Genomic DNA, 25,033 nt, shown 5'->3' with positions numbered 1-25,033 from the left:
TTCAGTGCCGCTTAGGATTCTTGATAAAACCTTATATACAAATGATTTAAGTATTCTTTAGTGTTAATTCCGACACGTGTTTCGCCTCTACACGTCCTGAGGATGCCTCGTGTAGAGGCGAAACACGTGTCGAAATGTTTAAAAACAAATATTGGCGGAATTAACACTAAAGAATACTTAAATCATTTGTATAATTATGGATTTCCGCAAAGTAACGCCTACTTCAATAAGTTTTCTTAAAACCTTATATTCTTAGCGGGATCGCAAAAGCGCTGGTCTTTTTGAGACTGTCATTGTCTCATCAGCCTTGTAATTGCACAATACACGGCGGAAAAAGCCTAGATAGCCGAAATCCTATACAAAGAAGACTCCCACCGGTAATCGTGTTGTCAAATTCAAATTCAACTTCTCAAATTCAAACACTCCTTCATTACCGGACCCCATCGTTGCTCTTTCTAGTACCCAAGTTGAGCCACTACTTGTATTTATTACATTCTAGCAGTACTCGGCATGCGCTGCAATGCCACGTTAAGCATAAAGAAATAAAGAGTAAACAACTATATTATGTATATATTTATAGGCAAGGAATCGTCGTGGGAGTCACTCATGTAAGAACAATCACAACACTATCAAAGTATCTCTATGTTTTGTTATGTAGTCTATGTTTTCCTTAGGTATTATAGATTTGATCATTTAATATAAGCGAAGCTAATTAAAAAAGATCAATGGAAGATTTGTTCGTAAATGCGATGTTGACAACCCTGCACGCGTTTCGCTGCCGGCATGAATCAAGGATAGATGACGGGGCCGCGTTCTACAACTGCTTTGACGTAGGACTTACGTTGTTACTCAGTTTGAGAAACAGCTTCTTATTAAATTATTTGTAAAATAACACAAAATCATAAATAAATTATAAGAAAACTTTATTCGAATATATAGATAACAAGGTGGAAGAATTAAATTCTTAGGATATTGCCAGAGTATGAGCGGCAGTGATCACTTAACATTCACGTTTGGTCTCCCATTTAACAAAAAAAACGGAGAAGCCGGAATGCAATCATTAGTTATTAATATGTACTGTAAAATAAACTTACATGAATATGAATTATTGATCGCCTTAATAATATTATGGTACCTATTGATATTATGATTCTTATCATTTGAGTGGAATATCTTCCTGTTTTGATACATGTTAGTGATGGATTTGTCGTAAAGATATTCAAATACTATCTAAAGATATAATAAAATCGTAAGCGTGCCATGTTATGTGTTCTTTATAATAAGCAAGTTATTTACAAACAAAATAACTGTGCACACACAGCAGCAAAAAAGCTCTCAAAAAAGAAATAACGAGTAAATTGCTTTGGTTTTAGTATGTAGGTACTTTCTATATATTATAAAGAATAAAGGAAAATTTGTGTGTGTGTATGTGTGAGAGGGAGAGGCAGAGAGAGAGAGAGAGAGAGATATTGTGTGTGTGTGTGTTTTTTAGACGTTTATTTATTTATTGTATGGAAACAAAAAGTTACAGTTACATGAATGGTTACTACATAATATTATATGAAACACTTAAACCTAAATAGTCTCCAATAAAAAATTATACTTATTACAAAATTGTGTCTACAACTAAATAATTGGGCATGATAACAAGAATGAGGTAACAACTTATTAACCAAAAAACCAACCAAAACCGACTAGGGTATAACTCGGCAAATATTTATGGAGAGAGAGAGAGAGAGAGAGATGAAAAATATCCTTTTCCGAACATAGCTGATTAGCTTGGTTGCAACATCTACTTATGAATGTTTTGTCTTGCTTGGTGCAATAAAGAACAGCTTAAGATGCCAAGAGTTAATGCGTGGGTTCCTTAAAGATACCTATTTTAGAAAGACGATTTGGAGAGTCAACACCGTTGTTCCCAAGCTTAAAAAGAAAATGGGGATTGTCATTACTGTTTGATATATAATATGATTGTGGACTCTTTTAATTTTTTACCTACCCACCTGATACTGAGGACTCCAGACTGTGGAAGTATATCCCAGATAAGACCTAACGAACGAGTTATGGGGAAGTACAATTGTTGATGGTAGTTTAATTTCTTTGGAAATCCTTAAGACGAATCTCAACACCCTACAAGCCTTCAAAAATCAGCTTTTTATCTAATATTACGACAGGATCATGTACCGATGTCAATATTTCATCTTTTAGCTTATAATCATAGTTTATAGGTTTTTTTATGTTCAAGAATATTGAGTTTTGGAAGTAATACTGGCAAAAATGGTGAATTTGGGGTTAAAAGTTTATATCGGCAGTTGGTAAATTTCATCATTATCATTTCATGGATTCTCCGTGCGGGTCCATTGTGTGTGCGAGAAACTGACCAGTGTCCGAGACGAATGACGTGGGTTTGGGTTTATAAGGCGACGTTATTATTAGTCCAGTCTTGCAAGTTTTTTATATTTGAGGGGGCAAACGGGTGATTGGCTCACGTGGATATCCTGGATAAAGTACGAGAATACTGAATTCAGCACATGTTACGATAACGTGGCTGTGGATGGCAAGCATTCTCTTCAGACTCCAACGTGAGGCGGGTGAAATAACGTATTTTTACATGATATCTGAGGCGAAATAAGGCTGGCATTTACTTGAACAACTTCTGTGATACATGAGGCCACATCTCTATGCAACGTAAAATAATCGAGCAAATGATTTGTGTACGGATGTAGGTATGCTTTATGTATAAGATTAAATCATGTTTGCTCTGTCTAATACCTTTATAAAGACTGTTTTGCTTATCGCAAAAATTGTATACTACCAAAACTTAGTAGCTAGGCTCGCGTTACCGTAGACTGTAGAGTAGTGTAACTGTAGTTATTAGCCGTAGTAGTCAGTGCTACGGGAGGTGTGAAGCAGTGCGTGCGCGAATAATGCGTTCCGTGATATCTCTGTGTGTCTTGTGTGTGTATTATGCAGTCGGCGAGGTAAGACGAAACCTTAAATAATCTTTATTAATTTTGGCCCAAATTTATATGAAAATATGTAGCGATGAATCAATTGATTTACCATATTTATATCGGCACTATTTCTAATTTAAACTACCGTTTTTGAATGGTACCTAGCTCGTGGGAATAACATTAAAGAATCGCTGTGTATCTATTTGTATGTTTTTGTACAGTTTTAATAATTCAAAAAATGTGTATCTCATAGATATTATAAGACTGTTCGATTACATATTAAATTAACTTTCAAATATCGCTTAGAACGAGTATAAAATATTTGTGAAAAAATTTCTTATTTTTGGTGTATTGGAAATCTATCGTCTTTTTATTTAAGCACCAAAATAAAAAAGTTAAATCATTAAGAATATGTTTTTGCATTCAAAGGATAATTTAAAATATGGGGAAAATTATAAGTACTTAATTAGTATATTCTTAAGCTAATAAGATGTGGGTAGTTTCAAAAACTTGGAAATTCATAACCTACTATGCATTTTATTTAAAAATAAGATTAATATTTACTCAGAGTTCAAAGCAATGAATAAAATATTTAACGATTTATAGCGATCAAAAATTTCAGGAAAAAGTAATATTTGATTACATATTTTTCTATTCGACCTGCAGTTTTAAATTTTAAAAAGACCTAAATGTAATATTTAACTACTTATACTATGTATTAAATAAGTAATAAAACAGTCAGTAAATTACTGACTCGTTTGGTTGTTATGGTGAATGCTTCCAACAAAATTGTAATATTTTTCCAACACACAATCTTGTTCCTTTACTTGTGCTGTGGGTCCTTGCTGTTCGTAACTTTAGGTTATCTTTTGACTCTCTAAAAATTTTATGACTACAGTTTTTCTATAAATCTTAGGACTTTAGTTATTGACGTACAAACGTGTAGCTCTCGATTTTGATTTACCGGAGTTTCTTCGGAGTATGAACATGTATGGCCTTACAAATAAACTTGGAATCAAGTTATACCTGAGAATAAACCAAGAATATTCAAATTATTGACTTTATCGCTGATAACACCGCCAATAATACAATGATAATATTCTGTAGTTTTCCGAATGTCAAGCAGCCAATATCATGCAGACTTGCAAATAAACGCGGGAAACGTTATACCTCCAAATAAACTTAATAATCATAAGCAAAATGTGTCCAAGTAAAGATTTTACATATCCTCGGTTTGTGATCAGAACTTGAAGATATGTATATATATAAATATAGTATAGATAATATCTGTATATTTTCTTTTGAATTGACTCTTTATCTATACTAATATTATAAAGCTGCCTTGTTTGTTTGTTTGTTTGAACGCGCTAATCTCTGGTACTACTGGTCCGATTTGAATGATTCTTTCGGTGTTGGGTAGTCCATTTATCGAGGAAGGCTATAGGCTATGTTTTTTTTTCAAAGTTAGGGATCCGTAATAAAATTGCTATTTTGTAACACAAGGTGTAAAATCGAAAACCTATTTTTGCGTGCGCTGCAAAAACTATTGACAATAGAACAAAATGATGTACAGGCTATATAAAACTATTGCGTGAATTATATTTTATATGGCAAAACAACGTTTGCCGGGTCAGCTAGTACCTAATATACGCAAACAATTAAATCAACCAATGACGTGAGCGGGTATAGGAAATGATCATTAGCAATAGTAAAGTAATAATTACATCACGTAAACAATCGCTATTGTGTACTATGGTCTTACATTAGATCTGTGTTCCTAATGTGGTATCTGAACGCATTTGGCCTATACGAAGTGTCTATGGGCTATAAATTATAATGTTACTGTACCATTATATTATGGTTCCGTAGCCAAATGACCAAAAACGGAACCCGTATAGATTCGTCATGTCTGTCTGTCTGTCCGTGTATGTCACAGCCACTTTTTTCCAAAAGTAAGAACTATACTGTTGAAAGTTAGTAAATAGATGTGTTCTGTGTATTATTGATATAGATGTCTTAACATTTTCACATAAAAATAGATTTTTTTTAAAGAACAATAAACATTAACAAGAAACAATAAACAGAAACTATTTTTTCATCTAACCCGTAGGTACGTCTGGGATCTATGGATTGGTCTTCAAAAATGTTTTAGAGCTTTTTAATATATTTTTTTCTAAACTGAATAGTTTGCGCGAAAGACAGTTCCAAAGTGGTACATAAATGATTTATTTTATTTTCCAATTAAATAATTTAATATCATTTTCCATTCTATATAATATATTATATTATGTTACTTGCTGCTACGGAACCCTTTATAGGCGAGTCAGACTCGCACTTGGCCGCTTTTTAAGGTTTCTGTAGCCAAATGGAAAAAAAACGGAACCCTTATAGATTCGCCGTGTCCGTCCGTACGTCACAGCGACTTTTTTCCGAAACTATAAGAACTATACTGATGAAAATTGGTAAGCAGAATATGTATTCTGTGAACCGCATTAAGATTTTCCCACAAAAATAGAAAAAACAAAAAATTTGGGGGGCTACTTAAAACATCGATCAAAGTTACAACGAACTACAAGAACTTTTATATTATGTTACTTGCTGCTACGGAACCCTTCATGGGCGGGTACAACTCGCACTTGGCCACTTTTTCTTTATTATATAGTAAGATGCAAGCTGCATCTAGCATACACGTAATTCACAGCAATTAAAAATTTTACCCCAAAAAAGTGAAATAGGCGAAGTGAAATTGACAGTCTGTAATGTGGTCAAGTTTGAATGAATACCTTCGCATGATGTTTTTTTTTATGAAAATTAGGGACGAGACGAGCAGGACGCTCAGCTGATGGTAATAGATACGCCGCACCCAGTACAATGCAGTGCCGCTCAGGGTTCTTGAAAAACCCAAAAATTCTGAGCGGCACTACAATTACGCTCGTCACCTTGAGACATAAGATGTTGTCTCATTTGTCTAGTAATTTCACTAGCTACAGTGCCCTTCAGACCGAACCACGGCAACCACGGCAGAAATAGGCGCCGTTGTGGTACCCATAATTTTGCTGGCTTCCTGTGCAAAGGAGCCTTCCACTGGTAAGCCACATGGGGCTATGTTTAATAGTTACGAAATAGTTCATTTATCGTTTATCGGGAGGCTTCTATGCACAGAATGCCGGCTAGATTATGGGTACCACAACTGCGCCTATTTCTGTCATGAAGCAGGAATGTATCATGCTTGCACATTACTGCTTCACGACTGATAAAGGCGCCGTTGTACCAAAGTATCTGGTATACCGTACAATGAAACCTCCCACTGGTAAAGTAGTACCCCATTATTCATAATAGTCTGCTAACTGAAAGCATTGCAAATCTCACTCTGTCTTCTTCTATTAACCTAAGTCAGAATGAGAAAAAACACTCCTTAGCGGCTGTTTAAAGTTAGCGGAAAGTTAGCGTTTACCATTATGAATAAGGGGGATAATATGTATAGCAGTCTGTGTTAAAGTCTACGTGACTATGCGTTCGTCCCTTCATTATGTGGATTAGAGAAGTCCTATGAGACAGAAATATAAAAGATAATGCGTTGGACAAGGATACGAGATATCATTCGTTGCCGACGTGATAGGGTCAACGTAATGTTATAAATTCATTTTGGCGGTTTGTTTATCTTGTCTTAAATGACGTAAGGATTATATCCATAATAATATGATTAATTAATATGTTTATTTACAGAGTATTATTGTATTGTTACAACTTACAAGTAGATGAAATATCTCTAGTTAAATTGTTCATGTTTATTCTTAATTAACTAATAACTTAATTCTAAACTTAACAAATTCTCTTTTTTATTATTTAAACATGGCATTTTCGATATTTACACAATAAAAATATTAGCGTAAGGAAAATGTAAATACATTTACCGTAAACACATTTACTTCAATTTCTTCTTTCTCAATCAAAATCGGCCACAGTAACAATAGATGCGCTTTTTAACCGACTTCAAAAAAGGAGAAGGTTCTCAATTTGTCGTTATGTTTTTTTATGTTTGTTACCTCAAAACTTTCGACTGGGTCAACCTATTTTGATAATTCTTTTTTTTTAATGAAAGCTGGTGCTTCCCGTGTGGTCCCATTGTAATTTGGTCCAGATCTGACAGTGGGATACCACTGTATGGATGCATGAGAAAACCATAAGTCTTAAATTTGCTATACGTATGTGCACCAAAAATTTACGAATAACTCAATATCGCGCCAACCGATTTCGATGATTCTTTTTTTATTGAAAAGGATATACTTCATAGACAGTTTGGTGAGAGTTTGGTTAGGTTCTGATTATGGAATCCCTGACAAAGTAACGGAACTCTTCAATTCTTAGGAGCATATTAACGAGACTCGGCCGAATCTTTTTTATTGTATCCGGATATTTAAGTCTTATGTTTCTTACCTCACTTTCGACTGGGTGAACCGATTTTGATAATTCTTTTTTTATTTGAAAGCTGATGCTTCCCGTGTGGTCCCATTGTATACAATGGCATCCATGAGAAAACCATAAAAGTCTTAAATTTGCTATACATAATACGTATAGCAAAGTGGATGATAAATTAACGAATAACTCAATATCGCGTTAACCGATATTATATGATTCTTCGATTCGTTAACGATATTTCGATGATTCTTTTTTATTGGAAAGGATATACTTCAAAGATAGTTTGGTGAGAGTTTGGTTGGGTTCTGATTACGGACATGACAAAATAATGGAACTCTTCAATTCTTAGGAGCAAATTAACGATACTCGGCCAAATCTTTTTCATGCTAGTGGGATATTTAAGTCATCCACCATAACGTTATTTTGGTCAAGTAATTAAGTTATTGTCGTAGTCGAAAGTGATGATCAAGGGAACTCATTAACGACTTACAGTAAGGGTGCGATCTTTGGCAGAATTTCTGTCTGCAATCAAATTGCAAAGCGCTTACGTTCATTGCTGCATTGAAAAATTTAGTATATCTACACATATTTAGACAAATTGTTAGTTAGTGTACTTCAAATTCACTAAAAATCAAAAAATAAAAAAAAATCACAAAAAAACAATCGACTTCAAAACACTATTAAAAAACAGTAGATATAATATGCACTAAACAGTATTAAAATAATTGCGTAAATATTTTTATCCAATCTAATTAATTAATCTTATTCTAGTACGATTACAATATTTGTAATTACGATTATTGTAATTTTTGGAGTCGGTGTCATCCAAGATAGGTTTGTAACTACATACATAGTTATAGGTGAGATGTGCTTGAATCGTGAGGAGGCGAGAGGCGAGAGCGGGTCGCGGCGGTTGTTTTGTTGTTAAATTTTTTTTTCTATGTTGCAGTTTCTCCGTTAGAGATGTTCTCTCTAATACGAGATACAAGCATCCGAAAATCGCTCACCTTCACGCCTCCAGACCCTAATGCGACGAATATCACTAAAAAATGTAATTTTGCATTCATCCGTATACAATACTGTCCTCCAATCATTCACATCCCACGCCAGATGCTGCCTTGCGAATGATAATCGGTTTGCACGATGAGCTCTTGTTAATGGTATCCACACTACGCGTCTCCTGGAGAACTGCTGGTCCTCGTGTAAACGATTTCTAATAGTTTGATCACTAACACGTGTACCGGTCGCCTGCCGCAAACGGTTTTGTAAGGAACGGGCTGTTATACAGCGTTCTCTACGCGCAGTCAAGCGCATGTAGCGGTCCTCCTGTGCTGTAGTTGCTCGAACTCTGCCAGATCCCCGTCTCCTGGTTAGTCTCCCAGTCTCTTGAAAACGATTCCAAGCATTCTGGATCGCTCGCCGGGAAAAACCCAGCTGCAACGCCACAGAACGCTGCGAATGGCCTTCTTGAAGCAATGTTACGGCCCTAGTTACGGTTGGCAAGTCCACATGACTTCTAATTCTCGGCATAACTTTTTTTAAAATGTTAATTCAGCCATTAGTCAAACAAAACTTACAGTGTTCCTGAGAGAATCTTCAATTTGACTGAGTTTAAATCCGTCTTAAAATCGGGTAGAATCAAGTGGTTACAATAAATTATCTAAAACTACCCACTTTAAACAATTATGCGGGTGGTATGCTCAAAAAATGTGTGTAAACAAATAAGGTAATACCACAATAAATTATCAGCTACTTGAGAATGTATAAAAAAAAACTATCGCTAGCGAGGCCCTAAAAATCAAGTGGCCCTTATTTTGTTTTGACTAGTATATATATACAACCACATATGGTGGCGCGACTAGTTGAACCACCGTGGTGTCTCGGTGAAATATAGCCTTAAATGTGTTCAGCAATGGTAGCCGATAGATCCTTTACTATATAGAGCCTTTATACATCAAGATGATATATTACAAGTTTATGCCAAGATTATAATGTAACTAATTAATTCCAGGAAGTATATACAGTAGCAGTACTGGGTCCTAACTCAGAAATCTACGAGTATGGAGAGATTAGTAGAACAGCCAAGAACGCGGTAAGTTTAAATATTATCTTATGTCCTTAACTTACGATTGATTTAAACCGACTTAAAAATGATTTAGGTCTCAATTCTTACGTATCTTTCATTGTCTGTTGTCCGCGTCTTCGTTAGCTTGGACATTTTGATATTTTGATATGAATCTTGCTCTGTGAAACTCGAAAATGAATCAATTCACAGAAACCTTAAATTTTTTAACCTCAAATTAAAGCATTTGCTATTTCAGAGTATATCTACTGAACGTGTGTGCTAAATTTTTTGTTGTTATATGTCATCCTGGCGTGCTTGAGTTAAAAACATACAAACATACCAACTTTCACATTTATAATACATATATGTAGATATGTGTAGATGTTTCATCATCACTATTATCAGCTGGAGGACGTCCACTGCTGGACAAAGGCCTCCCTCAAAGATCTCCACGACGATTGGTCTTGCGCTGCCCTTATCCAACGTATTCCGGCGATCTTGACCAGATCGTCGGTCCATTTTGTGGGGGGTCTACCAACACTGGGTCTTCTGCGGCCATCTGTCCGATGAGCTATGTGCCCTGCCCACTGCCACTGATAATAATAATTTTATTCGAATATACTTACTTTTCTTCGTTACTGCTTTTGGTTTTTTAGCAGGCCTTTAGTCTGGCCACGAATCTATGAATTGAACCACTGTCTCTATGGGAAATTTAGTCAAAACTTGTTCTAGAGATTTCTTAAGCGCTTACGTTTAGTGCAGGCCATGTCTTCTGAAACTGACCATAATTTTTCGGCCCAAGGGGTTCAAAAGAGGACTAGACCAGGGCCAGTCTTGAGCTGTTATAATGTTTGGAACACTGACTTCCAGCTAAACTGGGCTAATTTGTAGCTTGTGACCAGGTGGAGAGTCTTGCTGGGAAGTCCAAAATACATTTTTAAATAAAGCGTCCACAGTTTCTTGGTAACTCTTGATAACACACATTAAAGTTGTAACTTAAATTTATGAACGATACGGGACTGTGACCTCTCGGGTTGCTTCCGAGCGCTCTTTCCAATTGAGCCAACCGTTCAAGTACACATGGGTCGTAAATGTTGGTATATTTGGTTTAACACCCAGGTTCTGGCTCTAAATTTTAGTTTCAAATTTAATTTGTATAATTACTCTAGAAATGAGGGTTATCTTATCACTTTAAAAATAACGAATTGTTTAACTCTTGATAAGTCTTCTTTCTATATTTTATTCTTCACTTCTCCTTTCTATATTATTTATTTCTATCAAAAAAAAAATGCTGGGAGAGTTACTTGCGCCGCATCTTCTCTCTCAGAGCGCCATTTGTTTCCGAAGCGGTAGTTGTGTTTAGTATATTAGAAATGACATCAAACCGAGTTCTGAAGGAATCAATTTTGAGAAAATAAATGCCTTTTTATGCCTATACTACATCTCTGTCTAAATCATACCTAACTGACGCATGATTTCGGGCTACTTGTGAAGCTTCTTTGGAGCTGTCAGCGAACAGTTTTGAAACTGACAGACTGCCTATACGTACCTACCATACCTACAAGGCATTCACTACAATTTTGTGCTCACGATGGACCACTGAGTACTGACCTCTACTTTATACCACTGGACTGGCGGCTGTCAAAGTGCTTTTGTGCCTGTTTGATATTCGCCATTTTGGCGCTGTTGGCCATGTAGCGAGAGTCTGCGGTACTGAAATTAGTGATGACAACCTAGTGGACAACATAGATGTTGTGAACCTAATTACAAAAAAAAAATGATGTGGTGTCGTGGGACACCAGGTAGGAACGAAGTTCCTTCGGCTAATGTAGAATCGACACAAATTGCAAAAAAAATCGTGCTCAATTAGGTATTATACACTACTTGCTTGTGTATGCGACTGTCGCGCCTGCGCACGTCTCATTTAACGGTTTTATTCCACGTACTTTTCCACGCACTTTTTTCCACGGATTTTTTCTTACGGTTTTACTATCACATTTTTTTCAGTTCGGTCGCGCAGCAAAATCCCCATCCCCTCCAAGCCTGCCGTAAGGAACTTCGTTCCAAAAACATCGTAATTCAAATTATCAACTAAAATATCAAAATATGTCTCTTTATTTTTGTTTGACAACATAAAATTACATAGAAATAGAAAAATATAAATAACGACTGTCGCGCCTGCGCACGTCTCATTTAACGGTTTTATTCCACGCACTTTTTTCCACGGGTTTTTTCTTACGGTTTTACTATCACATTTTTCTTCAGTTCGGTCGCGCAGCAAAATCCCTATCCCCTCCAAGCCTGCCGTAAGGAACTTCGTTCCAAAAATTGTATCCTCTATTACGTTGACTCCTGAAGCCCTATTACGAAAATCGAAATACGAAGTTTCGGTTGACGGATCGTACATTTTCCAATTACGAATGTGTTTCGGATCCGAAGATCGAAACGAAGTTCGTGATTAAACATTTTGTCTTTCGTTTATCTTATTCCCAAATTCACTTATGCCTATGGTTCCGAAACGATATCGGTGCGCACGATTTCGATCCGAAGTACTTTCGTAATAGGATTTAATTTGGAGTTCTTTCGTTTCGGACCGAAACTTCGGTTGTCGATTTTGGTAATAGACGTTCTGAAGTAGTAGTTGACTCCATAAGTAACACGGAAAACGAACGAAATTAATTCAAAATGCAAAAATACTTCAGAGTATTGTACGTTACTTCGCAGCTATTTCTATTATACGTCAAAATTTGTTCTCTGGACGCTCGCGAGTGGCGCTTTAAATAGGCACAAAAATTTTGCTGTCAAACATATGGAACAGCCTGTCCAGTGGTATTTATACAGGTCAGTGCGATGGACACATCCCTTACACGTCATATTTAAGCGATTTGAACGAACCATAGACAAAATATACTAGCGTAAAGATTAGCGACAGCCCGATAATGCGCGACCAATCTTGATTGTCAATGTGTGCTGATGGTTAGCTAGTGGTTTGTTATTCAAAATACTAAGGACCTTATGACTGTTTTACGACAATGTGGCTGACTTTTTACGACTTGTCAATCAAAATTGGTTACAATAGATTCGCTTTCCTTTTCTATCTTGCTGTACCTCCGTTAGAGATGTTCTTCTTTCTCGCACGCTTTGTGTATCTATACGGTAGTATATTGTAAGCCTATTGAATGAACCGACCCACGATGGTCTTTTAACATCAATGGTGTTATTACAAAAAAATTATTTAAACATGGCTTAGACACGTGTTTTGTTAGACAGTGATCTAACTATAACAACGTCAGTGCCCTAATAATAACGACGTCTAAAATGGAGTTTATCTTTTTCTATTACAAAACAATGTTTAGCTTGTGTTTAACTAAGTCGCTAAGCACAAAATAAACTGAAGCGTACACGACTCCAATACCAATGACGTTCTATACATACAGGATCAAATAAACGGAACAGAACGCAATTTTTGTCAGCTGTCATCTATCTGTCATCATATTATAATCTAACGGCCGTTGCCAATATAATATCTACAGATAGAGATAAATTACTACTTTCTACTGTCAGTAATTAGCTGTCAATAATCTGAAGTAGAGATAAATTACTACCTTCTACTGTCAGTAATTAGCTGTCAATAATCTGAAGCTGTCCCAATTTACCCGATAAGTCATTCTTATCGCCTTATATTGGGACGCGTGAATTGAAATTTCCATACAAACTTCTATCGCGTGGAAGCCATACGTCGTCCATTGACAGGCAGCGTGTACGAATAAGGTGAGTTACAGTCGATAAGTTTATTGGGATAGAAAAGTCAACGATAGTTACGATTTTTATCTCAAGTAAGAGATAGACTGAATATTGGGAACGACCGTAAATATTCCAAGTATATGATCTATCCGATATATACACCTTAGACAAGCTTCGAATCCTGTTTAATAAAGGAATATCTAAAGAATGTTGAACGCTAAACATCAGAAAGACATAGATTTGTAATAGAACTTCATAAAACAAGTGTTTAACAGATGTTTTTTTTTAAATAACTAATCTTTAAAGCTTTATCGTTGTATTTTTCAGGGTGCCGATATATTGGTGATACCGACACAGCATACAGAGCCAGAAAGACGGACTAATAGCTATGATAAAGTATGTTAAATTAGTATATTTCAATTCAAATTCAAATATTTTTATTCAAAATAAGTTCAAAATAACTTATTGTAAGTCAAAAATTACCACCCATACGGAAATTAATACCTCAGACCCAATGATGTTCTACAAATAGAACGTCATTGCTCAGAACTGAAAGAACTGTCCCAAGAAACTCAGCGAGCACTCCAGTACAATTATTAAAGTCTTTTAAAATAATATAGAAAATATGTAATGGCAACATCACTTGCTGTAAGTGGCTGGGGAAACCCGACTCACGATGCCGTCGCAAGCAATGTAATTTTAGCAAGCATGTTAATAGTTAATATAATGATACAAAAATACTCACAAAAGAAACAAACATGTTCGCTGATTCCGATATTACCAAATAAGAATCTTTAACTTTCAGACTCTAAAGGCATTGTCTACTGCTGCAAAAGAGGAAAGAATCTATATCGTTGCAAACCTGTACAACAGTATAACTTGTCAGAACAGACGAGAACTCTCGAGACACAATGTGGTGTTTAATAGAAACGGAGCCATTGTTACAATGTAAGTTTAAAATAAAAATTAGACAGGTTTTATGTATGTCAAAGTCATTTCATCATTCAAATTATTTCGTGGTAGTAATGTTTGTTAAATTAAAGATTTACCTGAAATACGAGACCCCATCCATTTGAAGTTTGGATATGCTGTTATTTGGATAGTTTTTCACTGAACACTTTTTCATTGCGTGAGGTTGTATTCAAAGCGCGGTCGAAGCACAACTGAACGAACACTCTGCCTAATAGACGAGTAGACAGAGTTTTGCTTCAAACAATTTTTGAGTATGATTGTGTTTATTGTACGTCAATGACGTAGATACAATTTTGAACCAGATAGAGTGTTTTGGTCATTGGAAGGGCACCGTAGCTACTGAAATAAGCTTCATTATAATTATTATAAATAATATCTACTCAAAGTGATGCAACAAACACACTCAAACGTTTACACTTATATAAAAAATTGATGCTCATGAAATAAAAACGTCCGCACAGCAATTTCAAATTTTCAAATTTTATTCAAAATAGGATTTTAAATCATTTAGTGAACGTCAAAAACTACCACCCATTTCGAATCTCCTAAGAAAAGTATGCCTCAGACCTGAAAAGAACGGGCGCAATATGGTTTCTATGTAATATCGTATTATAAAATGTAAGTAATAGATTGAGTGCGGTTCCTCCATTCCCAATCTATGGTGTTATTATCAATAATGAAGACTGAGTACAAAGTACCTACCATACATGTTTTTATTTAGTTTACCGTTTTCAGTTCCAAAAAGTCAACTCATAACTGCAACGACACACAAGCGAATATGGTTTCTTTTGCAACTGATTTTGGTGTCAAATTCGGAGTTATGGCGGAAGAAGACATGGTTCTTCATGATGTCAGAGGTTCAGATATCAGAAACTACGTAGTTCTCGGACCTTGGTCGGCAACTACGCTGTTCTTATCAGGTAAAATAACTGGATGTATAAATTCTGATCGACGTGAATTTAAAATAAAACTGTTTTGATTGTGAAATTTTGTTTTGGCGTTGGTAGAGTTTAGGTATATGTCGTTCGGGTAAAGTCGGGTCGAATGGATTAAGAGATTGCGATCTATAAATATTGAGGAAATAAATTAGGATGTTCGAACAATTTTATCTCGAATGTTTTTAATTTTTAATGAATATTATGAATATTAATATGGACCGGAGCTATGTACACCACATATTATATGTATTTACAGTATACATATATAGCTCATGGGAAGCGTGCAGTGACGATGACGCGAGTACACGCTTTATGTTCATCCAAAAAGTGCTCAACGCACCTAAAGAAGTTACCACTTCAAAAATAACAAATTGTTAGTATTACATTTTTTTTAATCAACCTTACAGGTGAACACTTTACGCCAGTATGGGCATTTGCAACAAAATCAAATGTTATATCTCAATACGGTGTTTATGGCAGCAGTTCTATAACGAGATCTGGCAACATTGCTATAGCTGTACTTAACAAGAATGGAAATGGTAAGTCCTAAATAATAAAAATTATTACGTTTCTCATTGCGTCCACGTCGGAAGACACTTGTATGTCAATCTACATGAATGTACCGTGGTGGTGGGGTTAAAACCATAGACTTTAGAGACCGATTATGATTTGTTACATTATGTGCGTTAGCTAGTTTATTATGGTTATTAGTTATATTCAAAATACTACTAAGGAAGTACTACTAAGGAACTTCTTTCAAATTCTTAGCATGACTTACTGTTTACAGCTTGTCAATTAAAATCAGTTGCAGCAACAATAGATTCGCTGTCCTTTTCTATATCGCTGTACAGGTGTTCTTTGCTAAATACTGGCAAATTCAGTACCTACTAACCACTTTCTTTTTGGCTTTTGATCAGCTGGTCGATTGGTTGCTGCGAATAAAAGTTTCTGGCGCAATACCAATATTCTATGATATATATGAATGAGTGGGCGCGCGGTACTTAATTTATATGACAAAACAACGTTTGCCGGTTCAGCACTTTCCGAAGGTCTTAATTGAAATTCAAACCAAAAACATCGATATATGGCCGATGTTACCTAGTCTTTAGTGTTGTATGAAACTCGATAGTAAAAAGTTGATAGATAGTCGAGAATCCTGTTTTTTACGTATTCGGTAGACTCAGTCTTTCTGACAATGTGTTGATGAAGCAATTACAAAAATCAGCTATTCTAGGGCATAATGTATACATATGACTAGCTATCACTAGTTATATCACAATTCCACAGATGATGATCACATCACAACCAATCCTGTGGCTCTCTCGTCACTCCCAGGTGAAGACCTAAGTAACTACGTCATCAAGCCACTCGACCTGGTCCGAGGCTCTGAAGGTTATCAGGAGTCAGTGTGCCATGAAAGCTTCTGCTGCGGCTTTGATGTTAAGACTACTGTTAACGGTGAGCTATTGTTAAATGGATGAAAAATACAGGAAAAGTACCTATTATATGGTATTATGTACTTTCTTTTATTTTATTTTCTTTGGTATTATGTATTATTTGTATGTAGTCTGAACCGAATGAATGATTTACATTGATGATTATTAACCATGAATAATTAAAGCAACTGAAGTACATGCGGCAATGTAAAGAAACAGCATTCGAAGCTTATCATCGAGTAATTTGTGTTCCATATTACGCCTTCGTTTTAATACGACGTTATTTGTCTATAGAACCACATTGGTGAAACTACTTAACTCTTTCTAGCAGCTTTACAGTTACCCGGCTAGAACACGCAAGTTCTGTTTGTCGTCGAAAGTCGAAAGCTGCTCTTGTTAACTTCAACCAGCCGTCCCTGCCGCTGTTGCACATGAGGAATGACACCCTGGCCCATACGGCAAAAGAGAAAGCCGATCTTCTGTGCGCTCTTTTTGCCTCCAACAAAAAAAAGGAGACAGTTCGGATCCGGCAAACTACAGGCCTATTGCTATAACCTTCCTGCTCTATAAAATCATGGAGAGCATAATTGCCTGCCAGCTCTTGGTTTGCCTAGAAGGTCACCAGTTAATAAACGACCGACAGTACGGCTTTCGCCATGGTCGGTCGGCCGGAATCTCACCGGTATCTTGTGGTATACCTAACACATATCGGCGGCTATCGAAAGCAAGGGGGAAGACCTAGCAGTTAGCCTGGATATGGCGAAGGCCTTTGTTAGTGTATGGCACAAGGCGCTTCTCTCAAAACCTCCATCATTTGGGCTTCCCGAGTGCTGATGCAAGTGGACCTCCATCTTCCTCATTGGGCGTAGCATACTAGTCGTTGTCGACGGTTATTGCTCGAACCCGAAGCCCGTGAACGCTGGAGTGCCCCAAGGCTGTGTGCTACCTCCCACACCGTTTCTTCTGCATATCAATGATATGTTGGACACCTCAAACATACATTGCTATACAGACGACAGCACTGGTGATACACGGGCCATGCAGGTCTCTCTTGGGAAATCGTCGACCAGTGCCGGAAGAAACTTGTGTCTTCTATCGAGTCCTCCCTCGAGAAGGTCTTATTGGAATGGGGTAAATTGAACCTTGTCCAATTTAACCACCAGAAAACTCAAGTTTCACGTTTACCACTAAAAACCCCCATTTGTCGTGTTACCGCCCTTCGACAATACTTCTCTTAAAACCTCGCCTACTATCAGAATACTGGGTCTCGAAATCTCGAGGGGTTGCCAATTCGGAGTGCAAAGTAAATAGAGAACGACAGTACTTCAAGCCGGTCAGGCAAGCAAAGCGCAGGTACGGCCACATATGCAGTATTGCTGTCACATTGCACCTTGAATTGTCGGGGACCCAGTGCTTTGTGAACAGATGGATCACTTGGCGTTGCGTAGAGACGTCGCTTCACTGTGTGTCTTCTACCGCATTTATCACGTGGAGTACTCCGAAGAGGTGTGGGTAACATGGGTACCTCCAAATAAGCGCGTACACCTTCCTTAAAGGCCGGCAATGCTCCTGTGATTCCTCTGGTGTTGCAAGAGAATGTGGTCGGCGGTGATCACACCAGGTGACCATAAATAAAAACTTTATTCTGAAAATGTAAAATAGCCCATTTCAATACTTGCGATATTGCCAAACTGAAAAAGAATCATGATAATATTATTAAAATTTATCAATACTATTTACTGATTGTGGAGGACGGAGAATTTTAAATAGAGTAATAATATGCACTTTAGTCAAATAACTTCAAAAGCACCCAATGTTTTAAAAAGTCTTTTAATGTTTAATCTATTCTTGTTTCATGTTTTGACTTTGGTTTATAGTATGAATTGGTTGTAGGTAACATCAACAAGGCACTCTCATTCGGTCTCACTGCATATGATGGTCTACTAGACGTAGAGGGACACAGGGTCGGTACACAAACATGTGCAGTCATCGCTTGCGTGGGATTGTACAAACGATCTTGTTTAATACAGTAAGTTTTACACTCTTTATTTACTAACTAGATGGCCGTTGGGTCAGTAAAGTCCTCGAATAGCGACCACGTACTGGAACACGCAGTCTTGATAGGCCCCCACAAGATGGACCGACGATCTGGTCAAGATCGCCGGAACACGTTGGATGAGAGCAGCGCAGGACCGATCGTCATGGAAATCTTTGGGGGAGGCTTTTGTCCAGCAGTGGACGTCTTACGGCTGATAATGATGATGCCGAAAACTTGCCGGGTAGTAGCGGTAGTTTCAATGTCTTATTACATATAATTTTTCACTCGAAGAACCAATGGTGTAAGATGTTATGGTGTAAGGGGGTAATGTACAAAACTCAATATTTTCTAGTCTTTAAGGTAGGAGTTTCCTTTATTTTTGGAGGATCTTAAGCCGTTACGGCTTGGGAATTCTGCAGCCTGATTTGTTAGGATTAAGCTGAATTGAGTAAGTCAGCCCCATTCCGGGACTTTGTATAGCACAGTCAGTCTCGATCAGTTTGTTCTGATTTTCGAGATGTGTTGGCATGGCCTGTGTAAGAAAAATACCCTGTGCTGTCTTCTGCATATAAATGAATGCTGATGATATGCAGCCAACAGTGTTTTGGGCTTGAAGGCAAATCATTCGTCGTCGATATTAACCTTGATGCTCCAGTTTGCCAAAAAGCCAGTGACCATTTTTTTATTGTTAGCACTGTCACTGTTATCCTTAATTAACGTAACAGTCTACATTTTTTTCCCATAACATTTAGTAATCCTTGGCATAATCTAAATAAGTTTTGCAGACTGTGAATTAATGTACGTAAAAAATTATTTTTCAGGGCCGGCAACACTTCTGTAATCTTTGACAAGTTAACAATATCTGCCAACTTTAGCGTCAACACGGAACACTATCCAAGTATTCTCACTAGTACAGAATCTACAAAACACATTTTGTTCCAAAAAAACTTTGGGAATAATATTGATGTTAAAACCATGATTCATAATGCCGATAATTTATTAAGAATTGGAATTTTTGGGCGAGATTATCGCAAAGATTTCATTGAACTACAAAATATCGACACAGAGTACATATCCAATGAAAATGTTGAAGAATTTTTCGATTATCTATGGATTCGATTGAGAGTGTTAATTTTTGTTGTGTCTATTTATATTTTAGAAATGATGTAAGCTATTTATCCAATCGCGGTGTTATTTATAGTCAAAATAATAATGTTCGAAAATTATAGTCATAACGTTACCAATGCCTGTCCGAGCTAGCTGTTGTATGTTAGATATTGTTAAACTATTTTGTCTAAGAAATATTTATTACCTAATCTACGGTCGTATACCCACAAACCAGAACTATATATTCAAGTTGCAATCTTAATACAAGGCACAAAATATGCCGTCTTCCTGAACGTCATTGCACCTACTGTCAGCACGCTAATGTGATTCCAATCCTTTGAAGCCTTTTTGTATCATCCAGGTGTAGTAGTAATATTTACACGTATATAAGATATGGATACTAAGTTAACTTTCATGAAAAATTGAGGATTATGAAAATGCTGGTATACTTAACGCTTAAAAAGATGAATTATCGAAACGAAATAAATAATTATTTTAATAAATGTATGTGGGTCGTATTAAAATAATAAAAACTATATCGTACGCCAAAAGTTATACACGGTGAATGCAATTAGTTGTTGTTTCAAATTTCAATGGGGGCGCTGCATCCGACGACTTTTGACGTGAACTTGGCGTCGCTTGTCGCTAATCCCTAGAGTAAATAATATGACCCTTGCTATAGGCGCAACGCGCAACGCGCGGTGTGCCACTAATACCATTTTAGCAATAATGTTATCTTTATCAAACCTTCTCAAAATTTAACTTAATGTCTTCTCAGAATACAATAGAAGCTACAGTTTAATTATATTATCTTTAAATTTATCTATATAGTTCTTATTAATTTTAATAAATCATTAGTTTATATTTTGGTCGCACACAAATTTATTATTATAGGATGTAGGTACCTGTAGCGCAGTTAAGTAGATATTTCAAAACTATTTAAAATGTTAATGTTAAATGATATTTATTATACGTATGCTAAATAAGACTGAAATTTTATATTTTTGTATAATACATGTACTGATCAGTAATTATCTAAATAATGTAAATATTTATGTGTAACTTAAATAGAAGTAATTAAGTGTTAAATATTTTACTTAATCTTTCCTCTCCTTAATTATTGTAGGTCTAAATGAATTTCAAAAATCGTATAGTTTCACCTCAATACTGCCCTGTATAAAAATATATGTTAGGACTCGGGCGTTATACAATTTCGCAATAGTACATCACAATGTACTATCACAATACAAGGGTGGAAAGTGGGTTATTGCAAACGAGCTCTTATTAACAAACCCGAGAAGAATTAAAAATGTTATAGCAACATAGTTTCAGAAAATGGCGCTAAAAACTTGGCAACGGGATAAATTTTAAACGGATTTTGACAAATGAATGTTGATGTGAAAATGATTAAATTAAAACTGGCTATTAAATATAATAAACAACCATTAAAAAGCATTTTGAGGAATTAAGGCGCACAGATTCATTCATTTTTCCTTGCATAAAATCCATCCCATTTAATTCCATATTGTATGAAAACTCCCTTCTATATTTTTTTTAGTGTACTTAAAATTTTAAAACTAAACCGGAAAAGTAATAATCGAGGGTTAAAGAAAGTCACGACCGCATACAAAAAAAAAATGCTCATGCGAAACATTTAGTTTTCGTATAATGATAATTGTAGACTCGGAAAGTACGCCATATTTAACAACTGTATTGAAAAAAATATTTGACATGATACTATTATATGAACTCACTGAGCCGTCACTGCCATATTTGACATTGAATTAAAAAACTGATTTTATATTGATTGGCAGTTACAGTGTCACCAACTTATCTGTGAACTGATGGTTGTCGCCATCGTCGTTTCAGTGTTGCTATTTATATTATTATTTTGTTATATAAGTATATTATATATTTAACGCTTAAAATTCAGAAGTATCGCATTAAAACACACGGAGCACTCGAAAGTAGTAGACACTGACAGTCGAATGACATTTCAACATGGCGACCGTAGCTCCTATTTTTGCCACTTCACAGATAAGTTGGTATTACTATATACTGGACATAGTAGTTTAGTTCTCTTTGATGCCGGCGGCTATTTGATAAATTCTATTACATAATATTATCTATGATTTTACCCAAAAACTTGGTTTTCATTAAAGCTTTCAAATGTTATTGGTGAAATCTATTGTCTTTAATATCTACACTTCAAGAAATACGTTTTAACTGGTTTAATATAATTGTATTTAATGTAGACAATTACCGAAACAGTGTCTGGTCTAAGAACACAGCGTATTGTTTTTGTTTAAATATCTCTCATTCTGCATAAGTTAGCATCAATCTCGTTAGCATCATCTCACCCTTTCGTGCTTAAAAATGAACTATAAATTTATTGCTCATTGCTTACACCAGCTGTCTTACTTATAAACGCATTGTGACATTACTCCAAATTATAAAATTACTTTCTCTCTGAATTCTGTAGTGACATAGGTAAGATAAGGACAAAAAGTTTTAAACTTGGAATAACTTTACATCGCGTTTGTAAGTAACATGGCTGATGTTTATGTTATAAATAAACATAAATATTTTTTCTATTTAGATAATTACTGGTCTCTGTGATATTAGTGTAATGAAGATAATAAATGTAGATATCTTTATTCTGTCTTTTACTCCACTGTATTATAATAACCGTTGGTATTGACGGGGGTTTGGGGTTTGGACTTTGAAGTCGCTTCTAGCAGAAGTGCGTTGCCGATTTGTCAGAAATTCCCCAAATTTTAACCAATTACTAGTGGAAGGGTGCCGGAACTAGTGAAATTACTGGGCAAATAAGACTTAACATCTTATGTCTCAAGGTGACGAGCGCAGTTGTAGTGCCGCTCAGAATTTTTGAGCTTTTTCAAGCATCCTGAGCGGTACTGCATTCTAATGGGCAGGGCATACAATTACCATCAGCTGAACGTACTTCTCGTCTCGTCCCTTATTTTCATAAAAAAAAATCCTGACGCCGAATTCCTTGATCACACCACAAGCCCCCTACCATAATGTTTGCATGTGTGGCGTTCCTCAACAGTGCGGTTTTCACGAAACTTTTGTCCACGTACAACCAAACTATCGAGTTCCTCCATGCGTGATCCGTCCTCGACAAATACTTACAACCATCTTAAAGGTGGGTGGCACTACGACTGGTATTGTAACAGGCGGTGATCACCTACTATCAGGTGACGTTTTTTTAAATATGAAAATAAGGGACCAGACGCGCAGGACGTTCAGCTCATGGTTATTGATACGCCCTGCCCATTACAATGCAGTGCCGCTCAAGATTATTGAAAAACCCAAAAATCCTGAGAACTACAACTGCGCTCGTCACCTTGAGACATAAGATGTTAATTCTCATTTGCCCAGTAATTTTACCAGCTACGGCGCCCTTCAGACCGAAACACGATAATGCCCACACATTACTGCTTCACGGCAGAAATAAGCGCCGATGTGATACCCATAGTCTGGCCGGTATCCGGGGCAAAGGAGCCTCCCACTGGTATTCGCTATTCTTCATCTTTTCCATGTTCAATCCATTGTTGGTTCTAATTTTTTATGCTCTTGGTTTTGATGATAGAGCGAGTTATGATCCAATTGTTAGTTTTGTTATTGCATGTAAGAAACTTTTATATCTTAACGTAAAAAAATAACAACAATAGTTGGATACTTTGTGTCTAGTTGATCAAATTCCGCGTTATGCAAAACCATGCGAGCGCGCGCATTACAAAAATTCACTCTCATAGTTTTTTTCATCTCGCGCTAAAAGAAAAAAGAGTGTGTGTACTTATGTACACGTGTTAGAAGTTATACTTCTTTGGCGTATAGAATATAAAATTTGATTTAGTTTAGTATAAAATAAATCAAATTTTATCAAATAGTTAAGATCAAAGATAGTATAAACACTCAGCATTTAAGGTTAATATAAACAAGTATAGAAAATGAATTATTTTTTTATTTATACATAAAATTTGTTAATATACCGGAAATAGAACAGACCGAAAAAAAATATTTTTTAGATAATAATTTAAAAAATTTTAGTTAACGATGTAAATAAATTATACATACTGTTCTATTTTTAGCGTATAGAATGGTGTAAATTAAATGCCCAGATAATTAATAAATTAATGTAATTCAAAAAGGATGTGAATTGTACAATGATCGTAGGTCAAGTGACGTGAGTACAGATTGAGAGTGACAGATTACATGACAGATGTATGAAGAATTTTCAAGCGCCTGATGCGGGTGCTTTGGCGTAATATTTGTGCAGGCGTTAAGTCTGAACATCCTCCCGGCCGTTGAAAGATCACTTTCAACATTGAAGTTCCTCGGCTGTCGGCACAGCCTTACTAGAGATCGGCGAACACAGCCTTTATTAGTGGTGATGTCTGCCACTCTCGCTGTTCCATCAGCTCCCGTGATGAGGCGTAGTACTCTCCCGAGCTTCCAAGAGAGTGAAGGAGCATTATCATCTGCCAAGAGTACCATATCTCCTATGTCCAGCTTTGATGTACTGCTTTTACTTTTTGTTCTCTGCTGCATCTCAGATAGATATTCACGCTGCCACCTTTGCCAGAAGTGTTGCTGCATTTTTTCTAAGCGCTCATAGCATTGAAGTTTATTTTCCTTAGAATCACCCAGATGTTGCGACGGTGGAGCAGTTAACGGTCTCCCGATCAGGAAGTGTCCTGGGGAAAGGGAAAGGAGGTCATTAGGAGAAGATGATAGGGGGCACAAGGGACGGCTTTCAAAATCGCCTCCACTTGTGTAAACAAAGTATTAAGTTGCTCAAAAGTGAGATGGCTATTGCCAACGACGCGTTTTAAGTGGAATTTTGCCGATTTAACGCCGGCTTCCCATATACCACCAAAATGAGGAGAGTAAGCCGGAATAAACTTAAACTGGATAGAATTTTGACTTGCAAAATCAAATAGAGGGTTTTGATTTTGCTTGATAAATGATCCTAACTCCCTTGCGGCTGCTACGAAGTTAGTTCCGTTATCACAAAATATTTACGTTGGTTTGCCTCTGCGCGCTACAAAACGCCGAAGTGTCATTATGAATGCATCCTTAGTTAAATCACTCACAGCTTCAAGATGGATGCATTTATAACGCAGACAAACGAACAAACACATGTAGCATTTTATTAAACGACTTCCACGGCCCTTACGATTTACGATCGTGAACGGTCCCGCGAAGTCCAGACCCACTGACAAAAACGGATGACCTGGGGTTATACGTTGGAGTGGTAGATTACCCATTTTAGGTTGCAACGTTTCACCGCGTACACGTCTACACCGAACACAGTTATTAACTGTCCGCCA

The 25,033-nt window shown here is 36.4% G+C and overlaps 1 protein-coding gene across 1 annotated transcript; it reads left to right on the top strand.

The window, feature by feature from the left end:
• Positions 1-2,855: 2,855 nt before the first annotated feature.
• On the top strand, positions 2,856-20,894 carry LOC126968402 (vanin-like protein 1). The gene is made up of 9 exons (XM_050813418.1): positions 2,856-2,981; positions 9,385-9,465; positions 13,510-13,578; positions 13,988-14,130; positions 14,890-15,074; positions 15,500-15,631; positions 16,380-16,550; positions 18,422-18,557; positions 19,388-20,894. The coding sequence occupies exons 1-9, from the start codon at positions 2,928-2,930 to the stop codon at positions 19,734-19,736; spliced, it is 1,320 nt and encodes a 439-aa protein (XP_050669375.1). The 5' UTR covers positions 2,856-2,927; the 3' UTR covers positions 19,737-20,894.
• Positions 20,895-25,033: the final 4,139 nt, after the last annotated feature.

The sequence above is a fragment of the Leptidea sinapis genome, chromosome 15 (assembly GCF_905404315.1).
Source record: "Leptidea sinapis chromosome 15, ilLepSina1.1, whole genome shotgun sequence".
Taxonomy (NCBI): Eukaryota; Metazoa; Arthropoda; class Insecta; order Lepidoptera; family Pieridae; genus Leptidea; species Leptidea sinapis.
This window is presented reverse-complemented; position numbering and strand designations above follow the sequence as displayed.